The sequence below is a fragment of the Dendrobates tinctorius genome, unplaced genomic scaffold, assembly GCF_039654945.1.
Source record: "Dendrobates tinctorius isolate UK_male_01 unplaced genomic scaffold, ASM3965494v1 ptg000063l, whole genome shotgun sequence".
Lineage (NCBI taxonomy): Eukaryota > Metazoa > Chordata > Amphibia > Anura > Dendrobatidae > Dendrobates > Dendrobates tinctorius.
This window is the reverse complement of record NW_027361731.1, coordinates 1,103,609-1,126,361: the sequence shown is the minus strand read 5'-3', so window position 1 is coordinate 1,126,361 and position 22,753 is coordinate 1,103,609. Positions and strand designations below refer to the sequence as shown.

General features: G+C 47.5%; 1 protein-coding gene across 1 annotated transcript in view; it reads left to right on the top strand.

Annotated features, from left to right (window-relative positions):
* Positions 1 to 22,232, top strand: part of LOC141094146 (uncharacterized) — a 72,400-nt gene extending 50,168 nt beyond the window's left edge. Inside the window, exon 7 of the mRNA XM_073579892.1 lies at positions 20,355 to 22,232. Coding sequence (XP_073435993.1) covers positions 20,355 to 21,961 — 1,607 coding nt within the window. The 3' untranslated portion in view covers positions 21,962 to 22,232. The remainder of the gene's footprint in view (positions 1 to 20,354) is intronic.
* Positions 22,233 to 22,753: the final 521 nt, after the last annotated feature.

The following is a 22,753-nucleotide window of genomic DNA, read 5'->3' as shown; positions in this document are numbered from 1 at the left end:
ATGAGCCCCGAGGGTAACCTTTCCAAAAACAATGGTTCCACCTGGACTTCCACTCCATCCAAGGGCACATGAGCTCGAATGGGCAGCGAGATCACTGTCTTGCCAGGTGGTAATATGGAAAACAGGAGGCAAGAAACCAGGGCCCCTGAACTGCCCCTCAGGCTAAGGGGGTGCCCTGACCTTCCTTGGGGGTACACTTGATGGTAGTGAGGCCCAAGTCCCCAACCTGTCCCTATCTCCTGTTTAGCCCTGAGCTAAACCTCCAACCCCCTCCCCAGGAGGTGAGACAGGGGAAAAAGTGTACTGCACCAGTAACACACATGGAAAGATAATACTAACACCTGAGGGTAGAAATAAAGTAAAAAACAAACTTAGCTTGCTCTGCTGCAATGCTCCTGGACAGCAGAGTTTAGGCACCAGAACAAGGGAATAGCTGGAGCTCCACTGCAACACAGCCTGCTACTTACTCCAGCTTGGTTGGTCTCCAGAGAGGAATAATATCACCAACAATGAGCTGCAGCACCTGGAGACCTTTTATAGGAAGAAGGGAGTGGCCACCGCCTGCTGACTAACTAAACATGTGATAACACCAGTGTCCACTGGGGGGGGAAAGCCCACCAGCAGACTCACTAAACTTGTAGAAACACCAGCGGCCACCGGGGGCAAAAACCAATATTAATCCCCGAGGTCCAGAAAGGAAAAAGGTTTATATAAGAGAGTCCAGACTCTGACACAGATCCAAAAATGGATCGTGACACCCACAGCCTCGGCCTTCTTCTTCACTTCAGCTAATTCGCCTTTAATATTCTTTAGCTCCCGCCTCATTTCTTCCACCCATTGGGGTTCGCCCATTGCGTTCACGGAAGCTTCGATACTCCGGGCCATCCCTATGGGGACTGTCACCCCCTGCTCCGTTCCCGTGTACGCTCCTCACTCCCTATCTCGGAGAAGGTCAGACGCGGGTTTACCCGCACACGCTCCCGCAGGGCCTGTTTCATCAGGGTATCCCATAGCCCGATCACTAAGAGGTCGCGCAATGTCACATCAATGGGCTCCACACCAACCCCATCCTTTCTTACAATCGCTATGTGCAGTTCCTGCAGAACATTCATATATTGAGTCACCATCTCCCCCTCCTTCTGCATCCGACTAAACAACCGGGTCCTCAGCTCCCCTACGTCAGTGGGGTCCCCGTGAGTCTCCTCCAGGACCTGCAACACCCTAGCGAAGGTATTCAGCTCCCTAAGGGGTCATAATATTATGGAATTCTGGGCCTCCCCGTCCAACACCATAATAGCCACTTCAGCCTCTAGGTCAGGGGCCATTGGATGCATTCTTAACAACCCCCGCATCCGCTCAGTCCAGCTCCAGAGCATGGTGTTGCTGCCCGTGAACTTTGGAAAGTTGTTCAACATAGCCTCCAATGATATGCTAGACCGTGGGCCACCCCCAGCCCCTTGGTCTGTCGCCTCCACGCTGGTAGACTGCATCCTGCCGACTACGCCAAAATGTGGTCAGCTATTGATTCTCGGGGCTAAACAGTGGATCGAACAACGGTGAGTCACTTACCGGTCTCTGATGTCCTGCAGAGGTGGCGTGCGGGCAATGTCCTGGCGGTGCCGAAGCCGACGTGTCCAGACGAGAAGGCGGCGCCGGAGGACCTGGAGGAACTTGTGCTCCAGTGATGCGGGATGTTCAAGGGCTCCGCGTCGCTCCTGTGGCCAGGGCTCTTACGGTGGGGGGTGGAGTGGAGGATTCAGAGGATCCCAGGGAAGGGGCCTCAGCTGCGGTGTCTCCCTCCGAGTCTGTCGGGACTGGTGGCGCCGAGCGCACTGCCCGCGAGTGAGTGCTGTCCGATGCGCGGGAGGTGCCGCGCCTGAGGGTGCACCGTGGGCCGCGCTCTGCAGCGGCACTGGGGGAGGCTCCTGCTCCGGTCGCACAGTTCGAGTCGTTCGCCCTGTCAGACAGGGCAGCATTGCTGCAGCAAGGATAGTGCTGACTCACGCCTGAGGAGAGACGCCAGCTCGGCTCCTCCCTCCTATGTGCAGTCTCTCTTCCCGCCAAGTGCCCCCTGTTTACGTGTACCGCTCGATTTATAGTCGACCCGCCCCCTTCATCCCTGGTCAAAGGTCGGTCCTGATCTGAAATGGCACCCCCCGGGAACACGGGTGACAGTCCCCCTAGTTCCGGCCCAGAAACACGATCGGTCTTCTTCCCCAGACTCACTTCCCTACACCTACAAGACCAGGTCCAGTCTTTCTGGGAAAACTTCGCTTTTATGATCAACAACATTAAATGTGCAATGAGGCCAAGTGTGAATTTCTTTAAAATAACAACAGAGTTTCCCTTTATTCAGACTTTTCGATTTGTATTAAAACAAACTAATTTCAAGGAGGATTGTGATAAGCTGCAGGAAAACATTACACCCGTGCCATGATATATCTCTAAGGCTCATGGCAGTAATATACATTTATTCACACCTGCAGGAGATGTGTTGGCATGGCTCAAGCCCTGGTTTCATGGATTCACTCCACGTCATTATTACTGCACAATATCTCTTGAAATGAGTACTAATTCTTTCTCTACTCTTTTGGTCAGGACTCACAGTATCTCCAGTAGTCCACCATAAATGAGTGCAACTCTGGTTTAGTGTTGGAGTTTTCCCCTCATATTTACATTGTTGTTGTGGATGTAACATAAATTTTTACTCTGTCTTTTTTTACCTGTTCATTCTGTTTGATAGTTTGACTGTGGTGGAATCGACCTGCCTCACTTATGAGAGTCTGTAACTCCCCGATAGCCTTAACCAAAAGCTCTCCATCGCCTCTTCCAAATGCCTAAGATCTAAATTTAATGTGAACCTGTCAGCAGGATTGTGCACAGTAACCTAGTGACAGTGTCAGGTCAGCGCTGTTGTAATAATAATAATAATAATAATAATAATAATAATAATAAATTTTATTTTTATAGCGCCGACATATTCCGCAGCACTTTACATTTCAGAGGGGATTTGTACAGACAATAGACATTACAGCATAAAAATAATCACATACAGTAGATTATAACAAATACCAAGAGGAGTGAGGGCCCTGCTCGCAAGCTTACAGTCTATGAGGAAAGAGGTAGACACGAAAGGTGGGTGGTAACAGTTGCCCTGATTGTATGGACCAGCCATAATGTTAAGTGTGTAACAGTACAGACACAGAGGGCTAATGGATGCATAAAGCATGTGGGAACATGATGCTGGGAACCTGGTTATGGTAAAACTTTTGGCTCTGCCACACAGGGATAGGTTAGGTTAATGTGTTGAGGCGATAGGCCAGTCTGAATAAATGCGTTTTCAGGACACGCTTAAAATTGTGGGGATTGGGGACTAATCGTATTGACCTGGGAAGTGCATTCCAAAGAATTGGCGCGGCACGTGTAAAGTCTTGGAGACGGGAGTGGGAGGTTCTGACTATTGAGGATACTAACCTCAGGTCATCAGCAGAACGGAGGGCGCGGGTAGGGTGGTATACTGAAACAAGGGAGGAGATGTAGGGTGGTGCTGAGCCATTGAGGGCTTTGTGGGTGAGGGTAATAAGTTTATACTGAATTCTGGAGTGGATGGGTAGCCAGTGTAATGACTGGCACAAGGTAGAGGCATCGGTGTAACGATTGGTGAGGAATATGATCCTGGCTGCAGCATTCAAGACAGATTGGAGAGGGGAGAGTTTGGTAAGAGGGAGACCGATTAGAAGAGAGTTACAATAGTCGAGACGAGAATGAATAAGAGAAACAGTAAGAGTTTTTGCAGAGTCAAAAGTAAGAAAAGGTCGAATTCTAGAAATGTTTTTGAGGTGCAGATGACAAGAGCGAGCCAGTGATCGAATGTGGGGGGCAAAGGAAAGCTCGGAATCAAGTATGACCCCAAGACAGCGGGCATGTTGCTGGGGAGTAATAGTGGAACCACACACGGAAATGGCAATGTCGGGTGTAGGTACATTAGTAGCGGGAGGAAACACAAGGAGTTCAGTCTTTGACAGGTTCAGTTTCAGATATAGTGAGGACATGATATTAGACACAGCGTTTAGACAATCGCCAGTGTTTTCTAGAAAGGCTGTCGTGATGTCAGGAGAAGAAGCGTATAATTGGGTGTCATCAGCATAGAGATGGTACTGGAAACCAAATCTAATGATTGTTTGACCAATAGGGGCAGTGTACAAGGAGAAGAGGAGGGGGCCTAGAACCGATCCTTGAGGAACCCCAACAGTAAGGGGAAGGTGAGAGGAGGAGGAACCGGCAAAAGAAACAGTAAAGGAGCGGTCGGAGAGATAGGAGGAGAACCAGGAGAGAACGGTGTCCTTGAGGCCAATGGAATGGAGCATAGTGAGGAGGAGCTGATGATCCACAGTGTCGAATGCTGCAGAGAGATCCAAGAGAATTAGCATGGAGTAATGACCATTTGATTTAGCTGTTAGCAGATCATTAGAGACTTTAGTGAGGGCAGTTTCAGTGGAGTGTAAAGAGCGGAAACCGGATTGGAGAGGGTCGAGAACAGAGTTTTCTGAGAGATAGCGGATAAGACGGGAGTGGACCAGGCGTTCCAGGAGTTTAGAGATGAAGGGAAGATTAGAGACAGGTCTATAGTTAGCGGCACAGTTTTGGTCGAGGGATGGTTTTTTAAGTAGTGGATGTATGATGGCATGCTTAAATGAGGAGGGAAAAATACCAGAAGAGAGAGAGAGGTTAAATATTTTAGTTAGGTGAGGGGTGACAGCAGGGGAAAGGGACTGGAGGAGATGTGACGGAAATGGGTCACTGGTGCAAGTAGTTGGGCGAGAAGATGCAAGGAGCCTGCTTACTTCTTCTTCTGTGACTGGTTCAAAATCAGAGAGTGAGTTAGATGCAGTGGGGGAGGGAGGACAGTGCATGGTATGAGGGGATTTGGAGATAATTTCCTGTCGGATCTGGTCAATTTTTTCTTTGAAGTAATTGGCCAGATCGTCAGCTCGGAGCTCCGTGGTTGGGGCCTGTACTCTTGGATTGAATAGAGAATGAAAAGTGTCAAAGAGACGTTTCGGGTTATTGGACAGTGAGATGATGAGGGTGTTGAAATAGGTTTGTTTGGAGAGGTGAAGGGCAGTGTTGTATGTTCTAAGCATAAACTTAAAATGGATGAAATCTTCGTGTAGATTGGATTTTCTCCACAGACGTTCGGCGCACCTGGAGCACCGCTGCAGGAAACGTGTTTGCACCGTGTGCCAGGGTTGTCGCCGTCTGCGTTGTGGTGTTCTATTTATAGGGGGTGCAAATTCATCCAGGGCACTTTGAAGTGTTTCATTGTAATGCTTCAATGCAGAATCAGGACATGAGAGGGAGGAGATAGGGGCCAATGAAGACTGCAAGTTCTTCAGAAGTTTCTGGGTGTTAATGGCCTGTATGTTTCTATAAGTCTGGACAGTGGGGGTGACCTGAGCAGCCTGGCAGTTCTTTATAGAGAATGAAAGAAGATTGTGGTCAGAGAGCGGGAGAGGGGAGTTTGCAAAATCATCCACTGCACAAAGCCGAGAGAAGACCAAGTCGAGGGAGTTTCCGTCTTCATGCGTTGGAGAATTAGTAAGCTGCGAAAGGCCAAATGAGGAGGTTAGAGATAAAAGGTGAGTAGCAGATGGGGAGAGGGGAAGAGCAATGGGGATGTTGAAATCTCCCATGATGAGGGTAGGGATGTCACAGGAGAGAAAATGTGGAAGCCAAGTGGCAAAATGATCCAGGAACTGATGGGAGGGGCCGGGAGGACGATACACCACCGCCACTCGCATGGAGAAGGGGGTGTAGAGTCTGACGGCATGGACCTCAAAAGAAGGGAAGACAAGTGAGGGTACTTGAGGGATAACCTGAAAGGTACATTTTGGTGATAGGAGCAGACCAACGCCTCCACCAGCTCTATTGTCTGATCTTGGGGTATGAGAGAAGTGTAGTCCACCATATGAAAGAGCAGCAGCAGCGGTAGTGTCTGACTGCTGGATCCAGGTTTCAGTAAGAGCCAGGAGGTTAAGAGAATTAGAAAGGAAGAAGTCATGAATGAAGGAGAGTTTGTTACACACTGAGCGAGAATTCCAAAGTGCACAATTAAGAGAGACAGATGGCATGCAGGGAATATTAATAAGATTAGAGGGGTTTCTGAGTGTAGCAGTGGGGGGGTTTGACTTTCTATAACATGGGGGACCAGGGTTGGGAGCAATGTCTCCTGCAACTAGGAGAAGGAGGATAGAAAGAGTGAGCAGATGGTTAAGTGATTTGTGAGAGCGTCTCTTATGTTGAATTGTGGGACTGACTGGATCTGTGCAATTTAACAATGTGAAAAGAGCGTGAGTGCTATACATAGGAGAGGAAAGGAGCGAGGGGCCGATATGGATGGAGTGTAGAGAGTTAATGCCAGGGCGGTGGATGTGTGTGAATGCAGCGGCCAGGATATAAATTACACAAATGCATATGGTATATATTTGTTGCACCCCAATGTACAGGGAGTAGATGTATATAAATGTCTTACCTGTCTCCTGCCCTGTCTAACTGCCATGTTATAACTGCCAGAAGTACTTTGATACATGTACTTAGATTACATGTGCATAAATGCCACCCCTGCATGTTGTACTGATTACATTGATACCTGGATTGATGAAATCCATTTGTGGCTGTGGGCAAGTTTTATGTAGTTCTCTGCTTACATATTCATCTGTATTGGCTTATGAGATGTCACTAATCCCTCAGTGACCTGTCCCCTATTTTACATAATTCCTATAATAGTGTCATCGCTGGTGACATTTTGCTGGAGGTAATTTTTTCCCTCCTTCATGACGGCACCGCACATGAGAGAAGGCATCCGCTCCCAGAAACAGGAAACCTTTAGCAGAGATAAAAGAAGGGGGCGGCACCTCTCTCCTCAGTTTTGGTTTCCTGTTCCTGCAGGTGGATGCCTGTGGCAGGCGTACATACCTCCAGGGGGATCCCCCTCTGATGTGTCCGGTCAGGAGGCTGAGGGTCCGTGTGGGGGGAAAGGCAGCTGGGCGCGGTCGCACGCCTGTAATCCCAGCCAGGGGGGCTGTCAGTGCCGTGCTCATCCCCTCCGCTGGACTTCCCGGCGGCCGCTCCTGTCGGGAGGCTGGGCTGGGAGGAGGCGAGCCCATCACAATGCTGGCGCCGACTGAATGTAGGACGACTTCCGGTCGCACCGGAAGTGACGTCACACGCCGGGGGAAGCCGGTGTGCTGAACACTTCCGGGAGGAAGCTGATCCAGGAGCGCGCACACAGCTCCCCCATATAAAGGAACGGGGTGCACTCAGGCGGCAGCATCTGGATGCATGGCAGACCCCGCAACTGAAGTGCGCACACCAGAAGATCCAGAGGCTACAGTGGTACCCGAGGGGTGGGTGAGTGCCTTTGTAAGGCAAAACATGTGTGGGTAATGACATCCTCTATGTCATGTCTCCCCCTAGGCAAAAAAGGCCACCTCCAAACAAAAGAACAAAGCATGTGCTTTATGCAGGAAAAATCTCCCTAAAGCATACGACAAGCGACTCTGTCGCTCATGTATTAGAAAGACAGTGGCCGAAGGATCACCGTCCCTACTCCAGAATATAAAAACTATTATCTGGGATGAGGTTAAAACCACTGTGAAGGAGCAGTTAAAGCAGAACACTGCGCTCAGCTCCGCCAAACCCACCCCAACCCCACCCCCTACGGAGATTCAAATGGATGAGGAGAAGGAGAGAGCCCCCTCTGATGACTCAGACCTGGACTCCTCGGATGAGGAATAAGGTCACCCTTATTTTCTATCAGAGGGTATCGGAAAGTTACTCAAGCTTGTTAGATCTACCATGGGGGTGGAAACACCTAGGGAGCCGCGAACAGTACAGGACTCCGTGTTCAGTAATTTAGAAGGAAAGAAACGCAGAGTTTTTCCTTCCACGATAATTTACTAAATTTAAAAGGTAGTGGAAAAAGCCTAACAAAAAGATGTCCATACCACAAGCAGTTAAACGTAAATACCCGTTTGATGAAGAGGTATGTGAAAAATGGGAAAAAGCGCCTAGACTGGATGCTGCTATCACCAGTACCTCCAGAGGGATAACTCTGCCATTTGAAGACATGTTCACCTCAAAGGACCCCCTTGACAAAAAAGCTGACGCTTTTCTAAAGTCTGCCTGGGAGGCGTCAGCATGGTCATTCAAACCTGGCATAGCCGCCACTTGCACAGCACGTGCTATGGTCAAGTGGTTAGAGGAACTCGGTGACCAGATAAAAAAATGAATGCCCATGGGAAAGGCTGCTAGAAGAGATACCTTCCCTTCAAAAAGTGGCAGGATTCCTGGTAGATGCCGCAGTGGACTCCGTCCGAGATGCCGCCCGTGCATGCGCCCTTTCAAACTCGGGTCGCAGAGCACTATGGTTAAAACATTGGGCCGCAGATTTCCAGTCTAAGGTCAAGCTCTGTGCAGTCACGTGTGAGGAACAGTACCTCTTCGGAAAGGCGCTAGATGAAATCTTGGAGAAAGTGTCAGACAAGAAGAAGCGATACCCACCACCCCCCCTTCGCTAGGCGCCGTTGGGGTGACGCCCCCTCATCCTTTCGTGGATCAGGAAATAGAGGGGGCCGGGGCCGCTCGGACGACAGATCCATGCGGGGCAGACCCTGGAGAGACAGGAAGGAAAAGGGATTCCTCTTTAGTAAAACCACCCTGAAGTCCGACACCAAACACCAATGACGCCAGAATGGCAATGGGGGGAAGGCTTCGGTTTTTTGTTCACCAGTGGGAAGCTTTACCCTCCTCAAAATGGGTAATCAATTTATTAGCCGAAGGTCTGCGACTAAGCTTTCGCAGCTCCCCGCTGCAGCGAATAAAAATGACTCGTGGCCAAAAAGAACCAGGCCATGTTAGAGAGGGAAGTTCAACTCCTCATACAAAAGAAAGTGTTAGTAAAAGTACCACACCACCAAATAGGGAAGGGATTCTACAGCACCCTGTTCCTCACGCCAAAGCCAGGCGGCTCACTGAGAATGATTTTCAACTTAAGAGCATTGAACCAATATAACCGAATGGAGAGCTTCAAGATAGAAACTCTAAAATCGACAGTAAGGCTACTGGATCCAGGCTGCTGCATGGCGGTAATAGATCTGACCGATGCGTACTACCATGTGCCCATATGGGGAGAACATCAGCAATACCTAAGGTTGGTAGTGGAGATTGCTCAGGTCCCCACAACCTTCATTATCAATGCCTTCCCTTCGGGGTGTCAGTGCCCCTCGCATATTCACAAAGATCATCTCAGAGATGGCGTCCTTTGTGAGAAAACAAAACATACTGCTAGTGCCCTATTTGGACGATTTCCTCGTCGTAGGGAGCAACAAGGAAAATTGTGGAGAGGCAGTCACAAAAGTATTAGAGATACTAACCAGATTAGGCTGGATGATAAACTTAAAAAAAATCAAGGTTAATTCCGGTCCAGAGACAAGAATTCCTCGGAATTCAATTAGATTCAGTCAAACAACAATGTGTCCTCCCAGAAAGGAAAATTTGGACTATTCATCAAAAATACAACAAATACAACCTGGTCAGGCCATATCGGTAAGAGGGGCGATGTCACTTCTAGGTACCTTAACAGCAACAATCACAGCGGTCCAGTGGGCACAAAGCCACACAAGAGAATTACAGTGGCAGATATTGGCCGAGCAGAAAAAAACCCTTGCAACTTAAATTGGAAGATAATCTTGTCACCACAAGTTCAGGACTCGTTAAAATGGTGGCTGAGCACCGAAAACTTAAGCAGTGCAGTACCCTGGTCTGTTCAGAACCCGGTGGTGCTAACCACGGACGCAAGTCTGTTAAGTTGGGGGGCACACCTAGCGGACCTGGATTCTACAGGGCCAATGGGAACCCTCAATGAGTACAGCATCTTCCAATTTAAAAGAACTGGCAGTTGTAAGGCGAGCATTTCTTCAGGTAAAAGAAGAAATCGAAGGGAAACATGTTGCAATTTTATCGGACAACAGTACGACCATAGCCTACATAAACCGACAAGGGGGTACACGGTCAACATTTCAGATGGCAGAAGCCAAAATATTACTCATGTGGGCAGAAAACAATCTTCTGTCCCTGACTGGGACACATTTGAAAGGGACAGACAATCTTCTGGCCGACTTCTTAAGCCGGCATGTATTACACCAGGAGGAGTGGTTCCTAAATCTGGAGATATTTGGGAAGGTCTGTGCCATCTGGGGCACATCAGAAGTGGACCTGTTTGCCACAAGAAGGAATCAGAAAGTAAGCAGGTTCTACTCTCTATACCCAAGAGAACACCGAGAAGGGGTAGATGCACTGCTACACCGCTGGGAATTTCGCCTAGATTATGTATTTCCCCCGATTCCATTAATACCAATAGTCCTGAAAAAGATTTGGGAAGACACGAGTAGTCCTTATAGCGCCTTTCTGGCCAAAGAGCCCATGGTTCACATGGCTCAGACACATGTCTATCTTGGACATATGGATCCTCCCGGATATCCCGAATCTACTTCACCAGGGCCTAGTACTACATTCTCAAGTGCACAGACTCCATCTCGCTGCATGGAACTTGAGAGGGGACTCCTTTTCCAAAAAGGATTCTCTGGCCCCTTGGTGACCACCCTGCTTGCTAGCAGGAAAAAGGTGACCTCAGTCAAGTACAAGAAAATTTGGGAAAGGTTCCTAGAGTTCACGGGCCGACAGTTATCCGAAACGAGCCAGGAAGTTCCAATAAAGGAGATCCTGGATTTCCTCCAAAAAGGGCTAGAAAGAGGGTTGTCCACGAGCACCCTAAAGGTGCAAATAGTGTATCTGCCCTGCTGTGAGTTGTTTGACAAAAAACTTGCCGATCACCCTTGGGTCTATAGGTTCATTCGAGCCTCCTTCACAACTAGACCCTTGAAATTACTGACTATGGTAGCTCCCTGGGAGCTAAATTTAGTATTAAACGCCCTAACATCTCCTTTCGAGCCTATTACTTCCATTTTGGTAAAGGCATTAACATTGAAAACAGTACTCCTGGTTGCCCTGACTTCAGCTCGACGTGTCTGCGAGCTGCAAGTTATCTCTGTAAATCCCTCATACGCTACCTTTCTGGATGACAGAGTAATCATAAAAACTGACCCCGCCTTCCTCCCGAAGGTCAATTCCAAATTTCACAGGGACCAAGAAATAATTTTGCCCTCGTTTTGGGCCAACCCAAAATCCCAGGGAGAGCAAACCTTTCATTGCTTGGATGTCAGACGTTGCCTACTCCAATATATAGAGGTCTCAAAATCATGGCCACAGTCTTCAGCCCTTTTTGTCTCCTTCCAGGGGACAAACAGAAAAAAAGGCTTCAAAATCAACCATTGCACGATGGCTATGTGTGGCTATTTCACTGTCTTACTCTTCCTCAGGTCAGACTCCCCCACTGGGTGTAACGGCTCACTCTACAAGGGTCATAGCCACATCCTGGGCCGAAAGGGCAAATGCATCTGTAGAACAGATTTGAAGAGCAGCAGTATGGTCTTCACCATCCACTTTTTTCTGTCACTATAGGCTAGATCTAGGGCTCTCGAATCTTGTATTTGGGAGAAAGGTGTTATCTGCTGTTGTCCCACCCTAGAAGTCTCTTCTATTTTTTCCTCTCATGTGCGGTGCTGTCATGGGAAGGGAAAAAATGTTAATTGCTTACCGGTAATTTGATTTTCAAGAGCCATGACAGCACTGCATAGATTCCCGCTGTCATGATCGTTGCTGGATCATGTCAGTTAAAAGCACTGATAACCTTTTTTTTTCTCTGTGTTTGGAGATAGTTTTTGCCCCCAGTGGCCAGTATGGTCATTGCACTGGTGTTTTTGATAGTTTTTGCCCCCAGTGGCATTATGGTCATTGCACTGTATTTTTGGTTCTAGTTTGCCCCCCCGGTGGTGGTGAGTGTAACTGCACAGTAATCACTAACAGGTGTGTCAGTAGTGCTCACTCACGTTGGTGGTATTATTAGTGTGTTCATAGCAGCCTGGGTGAAGGAAGGAGCTGGAGGAGAGTCCTGGAGTGGCAGATATGGTGTCAGCAAGGAGTTCTTGGAGGGCATGGTGGAGTGGCAGTTATGGTGCCAATGAAGACTGCCTGCAAAGCTTGGTAGAGTGGCAGCTATGGTGTAGAGCTGCACTCAGTTTGCTGGATTCTGTCGCTGGAAAGCTGCACTCAGGTGTCGGACTCGGTTGCTGGACAGTTGCACTCAGGTGTTGGACTCTGTGGCTCCAAGGTGGCAGTCTAGCGCTGGACGCTGTTGCTAAAGTGGCACCCAGGTGTTGGACATGGTCAGAGGGGATTTCCTTGTCGCTCTGACAGAAGGGTGGCAGCTATTCAGGAGGAAAGCTGCATTCTGATGGTGGACTCTGTTGCCAGGAGCAAGTGCAACAGAGTAAAGCTAAGTTGTGTTCCCTGTTTGTGTTTTTTCCTCAGTGTGTATTAGTGCAGCAGTGGGGCCAGTGCCTGCGCCACCCAGCTCCCTAGTGACGGATAGGTGTAGGGTGTGCCAGGGCTACAGGTTCCTGATCGGCGCCCGGTGCGGAACCGGCATAGGGTACGTTAGGAGCATTAGGGACAATGACTCAGGGGAGTGCAGGAGGTCACCACATCCCTTTCTTTATCACAGGGCCCACCGTTGTAACTGTTTCCCTTTCCCCTTTGTCTTGTTGTATTAGTTACCGGCCTGGGGGCCGCGTCACACAGGACTTTTACACGTGCCGCATCCTGTTTTAGTTACCGGCCTGCTGGCCGCGTCACTCAGGACTGGGCACGTGACATTATCACCAACCTTACAATTTCTCTGGACAGCCTTTGGCCGTGTTCAGACATGTGAGCAATTGCTGTTGGGCCTCACTAAGTGAGTGAAGAGCTGCATGTGTGTTGAAGCAGTTTCAGCAGCAGTAATCGGTGTCTGGGGCCTTCCCTCTGTCTAGCAGAAAATCAAATTGCGGCTCTGGCAATGAAGCCCCTAGAGTCCCTGCTGGGGCGCGGGACTTGCTCATACAGGCGGACGTACCCAGACAGGTGGGAGGAGTTGGTGTCCCCATGGTGCTGTCTGGGGTTCCCCGAGGTGAAGGGGTGCATCCCTGTAGTGAGCAGACACGTGATGGTCCTCGGGGCCCACGCCAAATCTTCCATACCACAAAAGAAGCCGCCCCCTCCTGGTCATGTGGGGGAAAGCGACCAGGGAGTGTTTTTTTTTCCCTCCTTGTTCCAGGCCCCTCCCTCTCTGGTGTGAGCAGCAGGTGCGCTGCGGGGGAGTAGGGGCTACTCTCAACCCTCACCATTGACCAACCCTGGGAGGCACAGACCTTGTGGTGGAAAGGGTTGGGGGGTGGTGTACCCCTTGGTGGAGTGTGGGGGTGTGAGTGTGGTGACACAGGGGGACGCCTCTGTTGTCATTCCCAGAATGAGTTCACCGAATATTGACAATCTTATGTGTGGCATATGTGTGCAATAAACATTCAGGTCTGGACCTGTGTGTGAACGAGTGTGTATGGGTTCCACCAAAAAACCATCTAGAGGAAGTGTGTTGTGGAGTTTTACCAGCTTATACCAAACATACACATATATAGCTCATTCCCCAGGTCGGCGCTTTGGAGATGAGTGGTGCCTCCAGAACATATGTTGCCAATGCCAGCGCTGCGTTTGTCATAAACCTGAAGTGCAGGTAGTTGCAGGTGTGAACTCTGGATCTGGGCGTCCCCGCTGTAGGTGGCTCCTGATGAGGAGTGGTTTTGAGGGTCCAGAGGCCCCTCATTAAGAGGCGGGTACTGTCATGATCATTGCTGGATCATGTCAGTTAAAAGCACCGATAACCTTTTTTTTTCTGTGTTTGGAAATAGTTTTTGCCCGCGGTGGCCATTATGGTCATTGCACTGTATTTTTGGTTCTAGTTTGCCCCCGGTGGTGGTGAGTGTAACTGCACGGGAATCACTAACAGGTGTGTTTCCTCAATAAAGGTGTGTCAGTAGTGCTCACTCACGTTGGTGATGATATTAGTGTGTTCCAAGCAGCCAGGGTGAAGGAAGGAGCTGGAGTGGCAGCTATGGTGTCAGCAAGGAGTTCTTGGAGGGCATGGTGGAGTGGTAGTTATGGTGCCGGTGAAGAATGCCTGCAAAGCTTGGTGGAGTGGCAGCTATGGCGTTGAGTTGCGCTCAGTTTGCTGGACTCTGTCGCTGGAAAGCTACACTCGGGTGCCAGACTCGGTTGCTGGACAGTTGCACTCAGGTGCTGGACTCTGTGGCTTCAAGGTGGCAGTCTAGCACTGGACACTGTTGCTAAAGTGGCACCCAGGTGTTGGACACAGTCAGAGGGGATTTCCTTGTCGCTCTGACAGAGGGGTGGCAGCTATTCAGGAGGAAAGCTGCATTCTGATGGTGGACTCTGTTGCCAGGAGCAAGTGCAACAGAGTAAAGCTAAGTTGTGTTCCCTGTTTGTGTTTTTCCTTGGTGTGTATTAGGGCAGCAGTGGGGCCAGTGCCTGCACCACCCAGCTCCCTAGCAAGGGATAGGTGTAGGGTGTGCTAGGATCACAGGTTCCTGATCTCCTGATCGTCGCCCGGTGAGGAACCGGCATAGGGAACGCTAGGAGTGTTAGGGACACTGACTCAGGGGAGTGCAGGAGGTCTCCAAGTCCCCGTTCCCTATCGCAGGGCCCACCGTTGTAACTGTTTCCCCTTTTCCCCTATGTCTTGTATCAGTTACCGGCCTGCGAGTCATGTCACACAGGACATTTACACGTGCCGCGTCCTGTTGTATTAGTTATCGGCCTGCGGGCCGTGTCACTCAGGACTGGGCACGTGACACCCGCCCTATCTTGGTGATGGTTGTGTGATGCACAAATAAATGTATATATGAGAAAAATATATATAGAAATATATAATATATCAAAAGAAGGTGGTAAGAGTGACTTAATCAAATAAAAAATACATGTCAACTAATGAGGCGGTTACCTTGCATATGGGTCGCCTTCCCAGGGCTGTGGGGTACTCTGTACCGGGCCGGTGTCAGGGGGATGTGTCACAGCAGCAGTGACCCGGTCCGTGGCCCTGGGCGCCCAAGTAATCAGGGGTGTTGAATGGTGGTTTGTAGTTAATGGAATAGTTTGTGACGCCACCTGTTATGAATGAGTCACCGGAGGAGGAAAAAACAAAAAAACAAGCTAAGTCCAGAAAACCGGTGAGGTTGGTAGCTAGCGGATTTCAGAACCCTGATCCTATCCACCACAACTAACAGTAGCCGTGGGGGGTTTCTACGGTGGTCCTAGACCCCTCATCACAGCCGGAGAACTAAATAAGAGCAGACCCCAAAGCAATAGACAGCCCCCAACATGTATTGTTGGTGAAAAACAGATGAAAACACAGACAGAAATGTTACGGCGGCGGAACACGCTTAAAAAAATATAAATAAACGTGTTCGCCGCCCGGGGTCCACCGTGCGGCAGATGGAAAAACCGCAGCTAGAAGACACAGAGCACTGTGGCGGTAATGTGCACGGGGTTCTATATCACCCAGGTGCAATCGAGCAGTCCCTGTTAAGTGCACAGAGCTTCTCCAGGAAATAATAGAAAAGTAACGCTGAGCCTGTTAGCAACACAGGGACTCAGCGGCACACATGCGGTAGGCAAAAACCGGAGTAGTTAGGGTGACACTACGTCCGACACCTACCGTGGTAACAGGTGTGCTGGCGTCGCAACCGCGGACGCAGAAATAAGCTGCAACTGCAGCGCGGCGTGAACAGAGCCGCAAACAAAGCGCTGCAAAAACGCTGGAGCAATGCAGGACGCTTAGCTGCTGCAAAAAGTATGGCTGGAGCGCGCTGGCGCTAGCTCTGCTACTGGCGGCTGCCCAATCACTCACACAAACGTAATATCAGAGGGAAGGGGTTTCATAATAAGTCATCCACCAGTCCAAGCATTCATCACCATACATACAGCAGCAGTATGAAAATGCTAGCGCATGGCATAGCGGCCATGCGCACTTTTTATAGCGTACGGGACCTGCCGGAAATCTCCAGAGCCCTGAGCATAACCAATCAAATCAGGAGCAGGACCTGAGCACCTGACTCCTGAACTCCAATGAGAGCTAGTCCCGTGAGCATGCTCAGAAGCTGGGACAAAGGACTTAGCCTCTGGAGACAAATATGTGATTCTGGATTCCTGCATAGGCATTATAGAACCCAGATTCCTAACACAGAAAGACAGGCTGAGCAAACGATGGGGCCCAACTAACTAGACAGGACAGGACAGAAAAGATGCTGGCTGCAATCCGCAAAAACCCTACCAAAAATGTCCCAACCGTCTGATAGGAAAAAAGGCCCTGAAGTCGCTAGACTTCAAAATCACTATATCAGCACTCAGGTATATTCTGAAAACAGAGCAAAGAGATCAACTGATCAGAGACAAAAATGGAATTCAGCCAGTCCCAGCAAGGGCTGGCTGAACACAAACACTAAGTAAACCAGACAAAATCTCATGGAATAATAGCAGGGCAAAAACTTAGCTTTTAGTAGACAGGAACTAAACTGGATGCAAGAGCTCAGAGCAGAAAGGATCACCAGCAACCCTGCAGGGCGTCGGCTGCCTTATATCCACTCAGAGATTCCGGATGTCCAATCACACTCCACCTGTTCAGATGACAGGTTCTTCCCATCCAAATCAATTTCACTACCTCCTTTCACCAGCAGAGGGAGTTCATCAGACATCAAAGGTGAGGGAGAAAATGAACTCATAACAGCCACCTGTGGTGTTCGGCAAGTGAGATGTTAAGCCGACGCTGCATGCAGATCCGCTGGGACTGATAGTATGGTGCAGCAAAGATGTAAAAGCTCCCCACAGGTGAAGCTGTAGTCCCAGGGCAGTGTAGATGTAGTTGGCATGGGGATGTAGCAGTGCCGGAAAAGTAGGAAGCAGACAGAGACACAGCGGGATGCAATTTCTGTACCTTTACTTGATAAATGCAGTCCAGGGTCCTGATTACAGATGGTACCGGAGCAGGCTAGCCTGGAAGCAGTTCGGGGATGCTCTCTCAGCAGATGGGCTGTGTAGTCTCCTTCCTAGCGCTTATTCGAATTAAGTACTCCCAGTACTGAGTTACACTATAGTTCCTCCTGACAGATGTTCTCAAGAACCTTACTTGCATGGCAGACAGCTGTAGCCTATCTCGGGGACTCCTCTCTCCTGAGTCCTGGCTCACTATCCAAGCTGCTGTTGTGCCCTCAAGTCTTAGATGGGAGTAGGGCATTTACAGCATCCTACTCCTCTGGTGTCTCTTGCAGGACCGTTAGTATCCGTACAACCGTGGAGACCAGGCTCCAGTTCATGCGCTCTCACTGGAGATGAGCCTTTCCTCTCTGCTCAATCTCCGCGCTTCTTCTCCACGTCTGCACACACGGCCCTCCTCACACTAACTGACCACTCCTTCCTCTTGGCCCTCAGAGAGCACTCCTCCCCTTAATTCCAGTTCCCCCTGCTGGCCTGGAGTGGAACTGTGTTGCATGCATAGGTAAACTGCTGGAGAGACCCTTCCTTGCTTCCAGGCATGACATCACCCTCCCTGGAGGAAGGCGAAGCCACTGTGGCGGCCATACTCCCGGGGGGCGCCACACATACTCTGAAACAAACTGAGGAGAGAGGTGCCGCCCCCTTCTTTTATCTCTGCTACAGGTTTCGTGTTCCTGGGGGCGGATGCCTTCTCTCATGTGCGGTGCTGTCATGGCTCTGGAAAATCAAATTACCGGTAAGTAATTATCATTTTTTTTCTAAGCCTCACTATAGCCACAATTTTATATGCATTATCAACAATATCAACACTATTATATGTATTATGTAAAATAGTGGGCAGGTCATGGAGGGATCAGTGACCTGTCATAAGCCAATACAGATGCATATGTGATCAGAGTACCATATAAAGCCCTGCCCACAGGCCACCCACAGCCCCACCCCAGAGCACGAGAATCTCATTAACTGAAAACTACAAATACAGATTAAGCAACAACAACAAGATGGATTTCATCAACCAAGGTATCATTGTAATCAGTATATCGGCGCCGACCTGACAGTGTCTGTAGGTTACTGTGCACAATCCTGCTGACAGGTTCCCTTTAAGACATCTCAGCTCTGCACTATTATACACAGTTCTCTTTAAATGTGTAATATTTCTTATTGAAACTCATCTGACAGAAAATATTGGACCTTACAATAGTTTAGATTTTAATGTCACCGAGCCCCATACACTATTTACATTTATATTTATCTGGTGATAACTTTGGAATTATTCACAAAGGATAATGGAAAACAAATGGAACTTATAAATTATTTTCCAACTTCACACAGTACCCTATATACGGTTGTACACTACTATCTGGGCACATGACAGTGTTATGAAAGAAGCGCCATTTAGCTATTTGAATGCAGATCTTGCTGGAATAGTTTGAAGACACAATGTATTAGGAGCACTGTTTGTGGTCATCTGGCAGCTTAAAGCATGTCCACCATTAACATGCTTGGCACTTTCTTCTCTGCTTTCCATATCACAAGGATTGCCTTGCTCATCGCCCTTTAACACCCTTGCATGGATCTGGAACTTACACTGGGACCCCTAGGCTCGGACCATGGTGTTACCTGCTATTCTGTGGTATTAGATGGCAAGAAGAATAGTCGGGTAGCTGGGTCAGAACCAGATGGACAGAATACAGAATCAAAAGACACAAGTAGTCAGTAAATGGGCCGCAGTCACAGCAGGAAACAAATGCACACACCGCAAGGTGAGCACAGAGGACTGAACCAGAGGAGAACAGCGCTGTATCTGACATATTCCGGCAATGTGCTTTTAGCTTTAATAGGGTGCGGTACTTTCCAGTTCGCTGAAGTATGGAGTAGATTGCTCCAGCTGGAGACGAGGAACAGGTCCCAGGTGAGATTGGACACACCATATGCAGAAGCGCTAATATAACTAAAAGGCAGAAAACCAGAATAGTTGAAATCCCCATAAAGTGATTCCATTTTATAAATTAATCCACTGATGGTTATAATCTATAGGAGGACTGAATATTTTGACTACACAGCCACTTTCCGGAAATTAACACGTAGTGGATGTTGGAGAGTGAAAATTACACATTTGCCATTTTATTACCCAACACATAGTGCCCAGATTGTGCTCCAGGAGACACAAACCATAAATTAAGTGGGTTCTTCTCACTATAATATTGCTAAATACAGGGATCCTAAATGTTGTTTGCGCACACTGCAAGGCTCAGAAGTGAGAGCGGATTTTGCTGGATTGGTTTATAGAAACCTTGTTGCTTTTCATCAGCCTTTGAGCCACAAATAGTGTGGGAACCTCTGTTTTTCCATTGTCAGATGATGGACCTGAGTGGGGACTTGTTTTTTGTGAGATGAGTATTGGTATTAGGCCGGGGTCACACTGGCGAGGAATACGGGAGAGTGAGAGGCGCAAAAAGCACGCATTAGACACGGACAAATGATTCTCTATGGGGTCACTCGCACCAGCCGTATATTTCTCCTCAGTATCCTACGCTCCGTGCCACTCGCAGCATGCTGCGATTGTCAGCGTACTACGCCCGTAGTACGCCAATGCAAGTCTATGGGTGCGCAAAAAATACGCATTACACACGGACCACACATGTGACTTGCGAGAAATACGCACCCGGTGTCTTTTAGCAAAGCCGGCAATTCAGTGCGCTATACAGTAAACTCACACTGACAGGTTTAATAAAGAAATGAAAGAATAGATATAGACACATAGAACACATATACACACATAGAATGCATATATATATATATATATTCTTTGGTTTCTGTTATAAACCCTGTCATAGGGCTCCATTATATGTCCATTTTGCAAGCCTGCGAGAAAATCTCGGTATACGGATGCCATACGGATTACATACGGATGCTGACATGCGCAAAATACGCGACCACACCTTGATTACGGATGACATACGGAGCACTATTTAGGGGTCATTCATCCGTATTACGCATGTAAAATACTGACCGTATTTTGCGCAGGTTAGTGTGACTCCAGCCTTATTTTCGCCTACATACATTGATTGATTGATTGGTTTCTTTTTATTAAATACTTGGGAGGCAGAATGAAAATCAGTTGAACATCACATCACGCACTACTGGTTCATTCAATAAGGTTTTCTATTAGACTGTGAATTGTTATTGTCTTGGTAAATAATTAGCTTGCCATTTTTATGGACAGTTTAAGTAGAAATGTTCAAAACTATAAATTTCAAGGATATTTTATAAAAAAATGTTTTATATCTTAGCAGATGAATGTACCAGGAGATCAAAGGGACAGCTGACATCTTCAATTTTTAAATCAGATGATCTTGAGATCCTACAAGATACAACTGAAGTGATTGCTGTTACTCCAGATATACCATCATCCATTCACAGCAAAGATCGGTCATTTGATCCTATGAAACAGGTCCCATCTTCTGATTCATTACCGACTGCAAAGGAAAATCAAAGTCACAAAAGAGGCATTAAAAAACAAACTGCTCCTAAAGCAAAGAAGTCATTTTCATGTTCAGAATGTGGGAAATATTTTACATGCAAATCACATTTTGTTATCCACCAGAGAAATCACACAGGTGAGAAGCCGTTTTCATGTTCAGAATGTGAGAAATGTTTTAAACATAAAGCAGGGCTTGTTTCTCACCAGAGAACTCACACCGGGGAGAAGCCTTTTTCCTGTTCAGAATGTGGGAAATGTTTTACTTTCAACTCAAATTTGGTTAGGCACCAGAAAATTCACACAGGGGAGAAGCCTTTTTCCTGTTCAGAATGTGAGAAATGTTTTAATCAGAAATCAGATCTTGTTATCCATCAGAGAATTCACACAGGGGAGAAGCCTTTTTCATGCTTAAAATGTGGGAAATGTTTTAAACAGAAACTAGAACTTGTTTCTCACCAGAGAACTCACACAGGGGAGAAGCCTTTTTCCTGTTCAGAATGTGGGAAATATTTTGCAGAGAAATCATATCTTGTTATCCACCAGAGAACCCACACAGGGGAGAAGCCTTTTTCCTGTTCAGAATGTGGGAAACATTTTAACTGGAAAGTGCTTCTTGTTAGACATCAGAGAAGTCACACAGGGGAGATGCCTTTTTCATGTTCAGAATGTGGGAAATGTTTTACTCTCATCTCAAATTTGGTTAGGCACCAGAAAATTCACACAGGGGAGAAGCCTTTTTGCTGTTCAGATTGTGGGAAATATTTTGCAGAGAAATCACAGCTTGTTAACCACCAGAGAACCCACACAGGGGAGAAGCCTTTTTCATTTTCAGAATGTGGAAAATATTTTAACCGAAAAGCGCTTCTTGCTACACATCAGAGCAGTCACACAGGGGAGAAGCCTTTTTCATGTTCAGAATGTGGGAAATGTTTTAATCTTAACTCACTTTTAGTTAGGCACCAGAGAATTCATACAGGGGAGAAGCCTTTTTCGTGTTCAGAATGTGGGAAATGTTTTAATCTTAACTCAAATTTGGTTAGGCACCAGAAAATTCACACAGGGGAGAAGCCTTTTTGCTGTTCAGATTGTGGGAAATATTTTGCAGAGAAATCACAACTTGTTAACCACCAGAGAACCCACACAGGGGAGAAGCCTTTTTCCTGTTCAGAATGTGGAAAATATTTTAACCGGAAAGCGCTTCTTGCTACACATCAGAGCAGTCACACAGGGGAGAAGCCTTTTTCATGTTCAGAATGTGGGAAATGTTTTAATCTTAACTCACTTTTAGTTAGGCACCAGAGAATTCATACAGGGGAGAAGCCTTTTTCGTGTTCAGAATGTGGGAAATGTTTTAATCTTAACGCAAATTTGGTTAGGCACCAGAGAATTCACACAGGGAGAAACCTTCTTCATGTTTAAAATGTGGGAAATGTTTTAAACAGAAATCAGAGCTTGTTACTCACCAGAGAATTCACACAGGAGAGAAACCTTTTTCCTGTTCAGAATGTAGGAAGTGTTTTGCACAGAAATCATATCTTGTTAACCCACACAGGGAGAAGCCTTTTTCATTTTCTTAATGTGGGAAATACTTTACTTGGAAAACAACTGTTAATAGATGTCACATAGGGGAGAAGCCTTTTTCATGTTCATAATGTTGGAATTGTTTTAACCAAAATTAGTTCTTCTTAAAGGGGTTGTCTCTTGTCATTTCTCATGTTTGCTGACAAAAGGATAAAACTAAACTTTATTAATTCCAAATGTAAAATTATACCCAAAATTCACCCCCTGAAGGTTAGTCAGAAGGTGACTAATAGAGAAAACATTTACCCCATGTCTCAGTATATAGGGTGAGGTGAAGGTGATGTATCCACACGCACTCTCCAAGCCTCGCCTCTCATTTCTACTGGTTTCGTCGTCCTCTCCGAAGGCGACTCATCAGGAGACATTATTTAATATTGACCAATATTCAAACAAGACTAGACAAAGAAAAACTAAAATCATGTATCATGTTATCCAAAACAGTCAGAAAACTAGCCATATATAGGAAGACCCCAGACTTCAAACTATAAACTTCGTAAGTTTTTCTTCCTCTGGTCTCGCTTGAATATAGGTCACTATTAAATAGTCTGTTGATGGGTCGCCTTTGGTGAGGACAACGAAACCCATAGAAATGAGAGGCTTGGAGACTGAGTGTGTATATGTCACCTCACC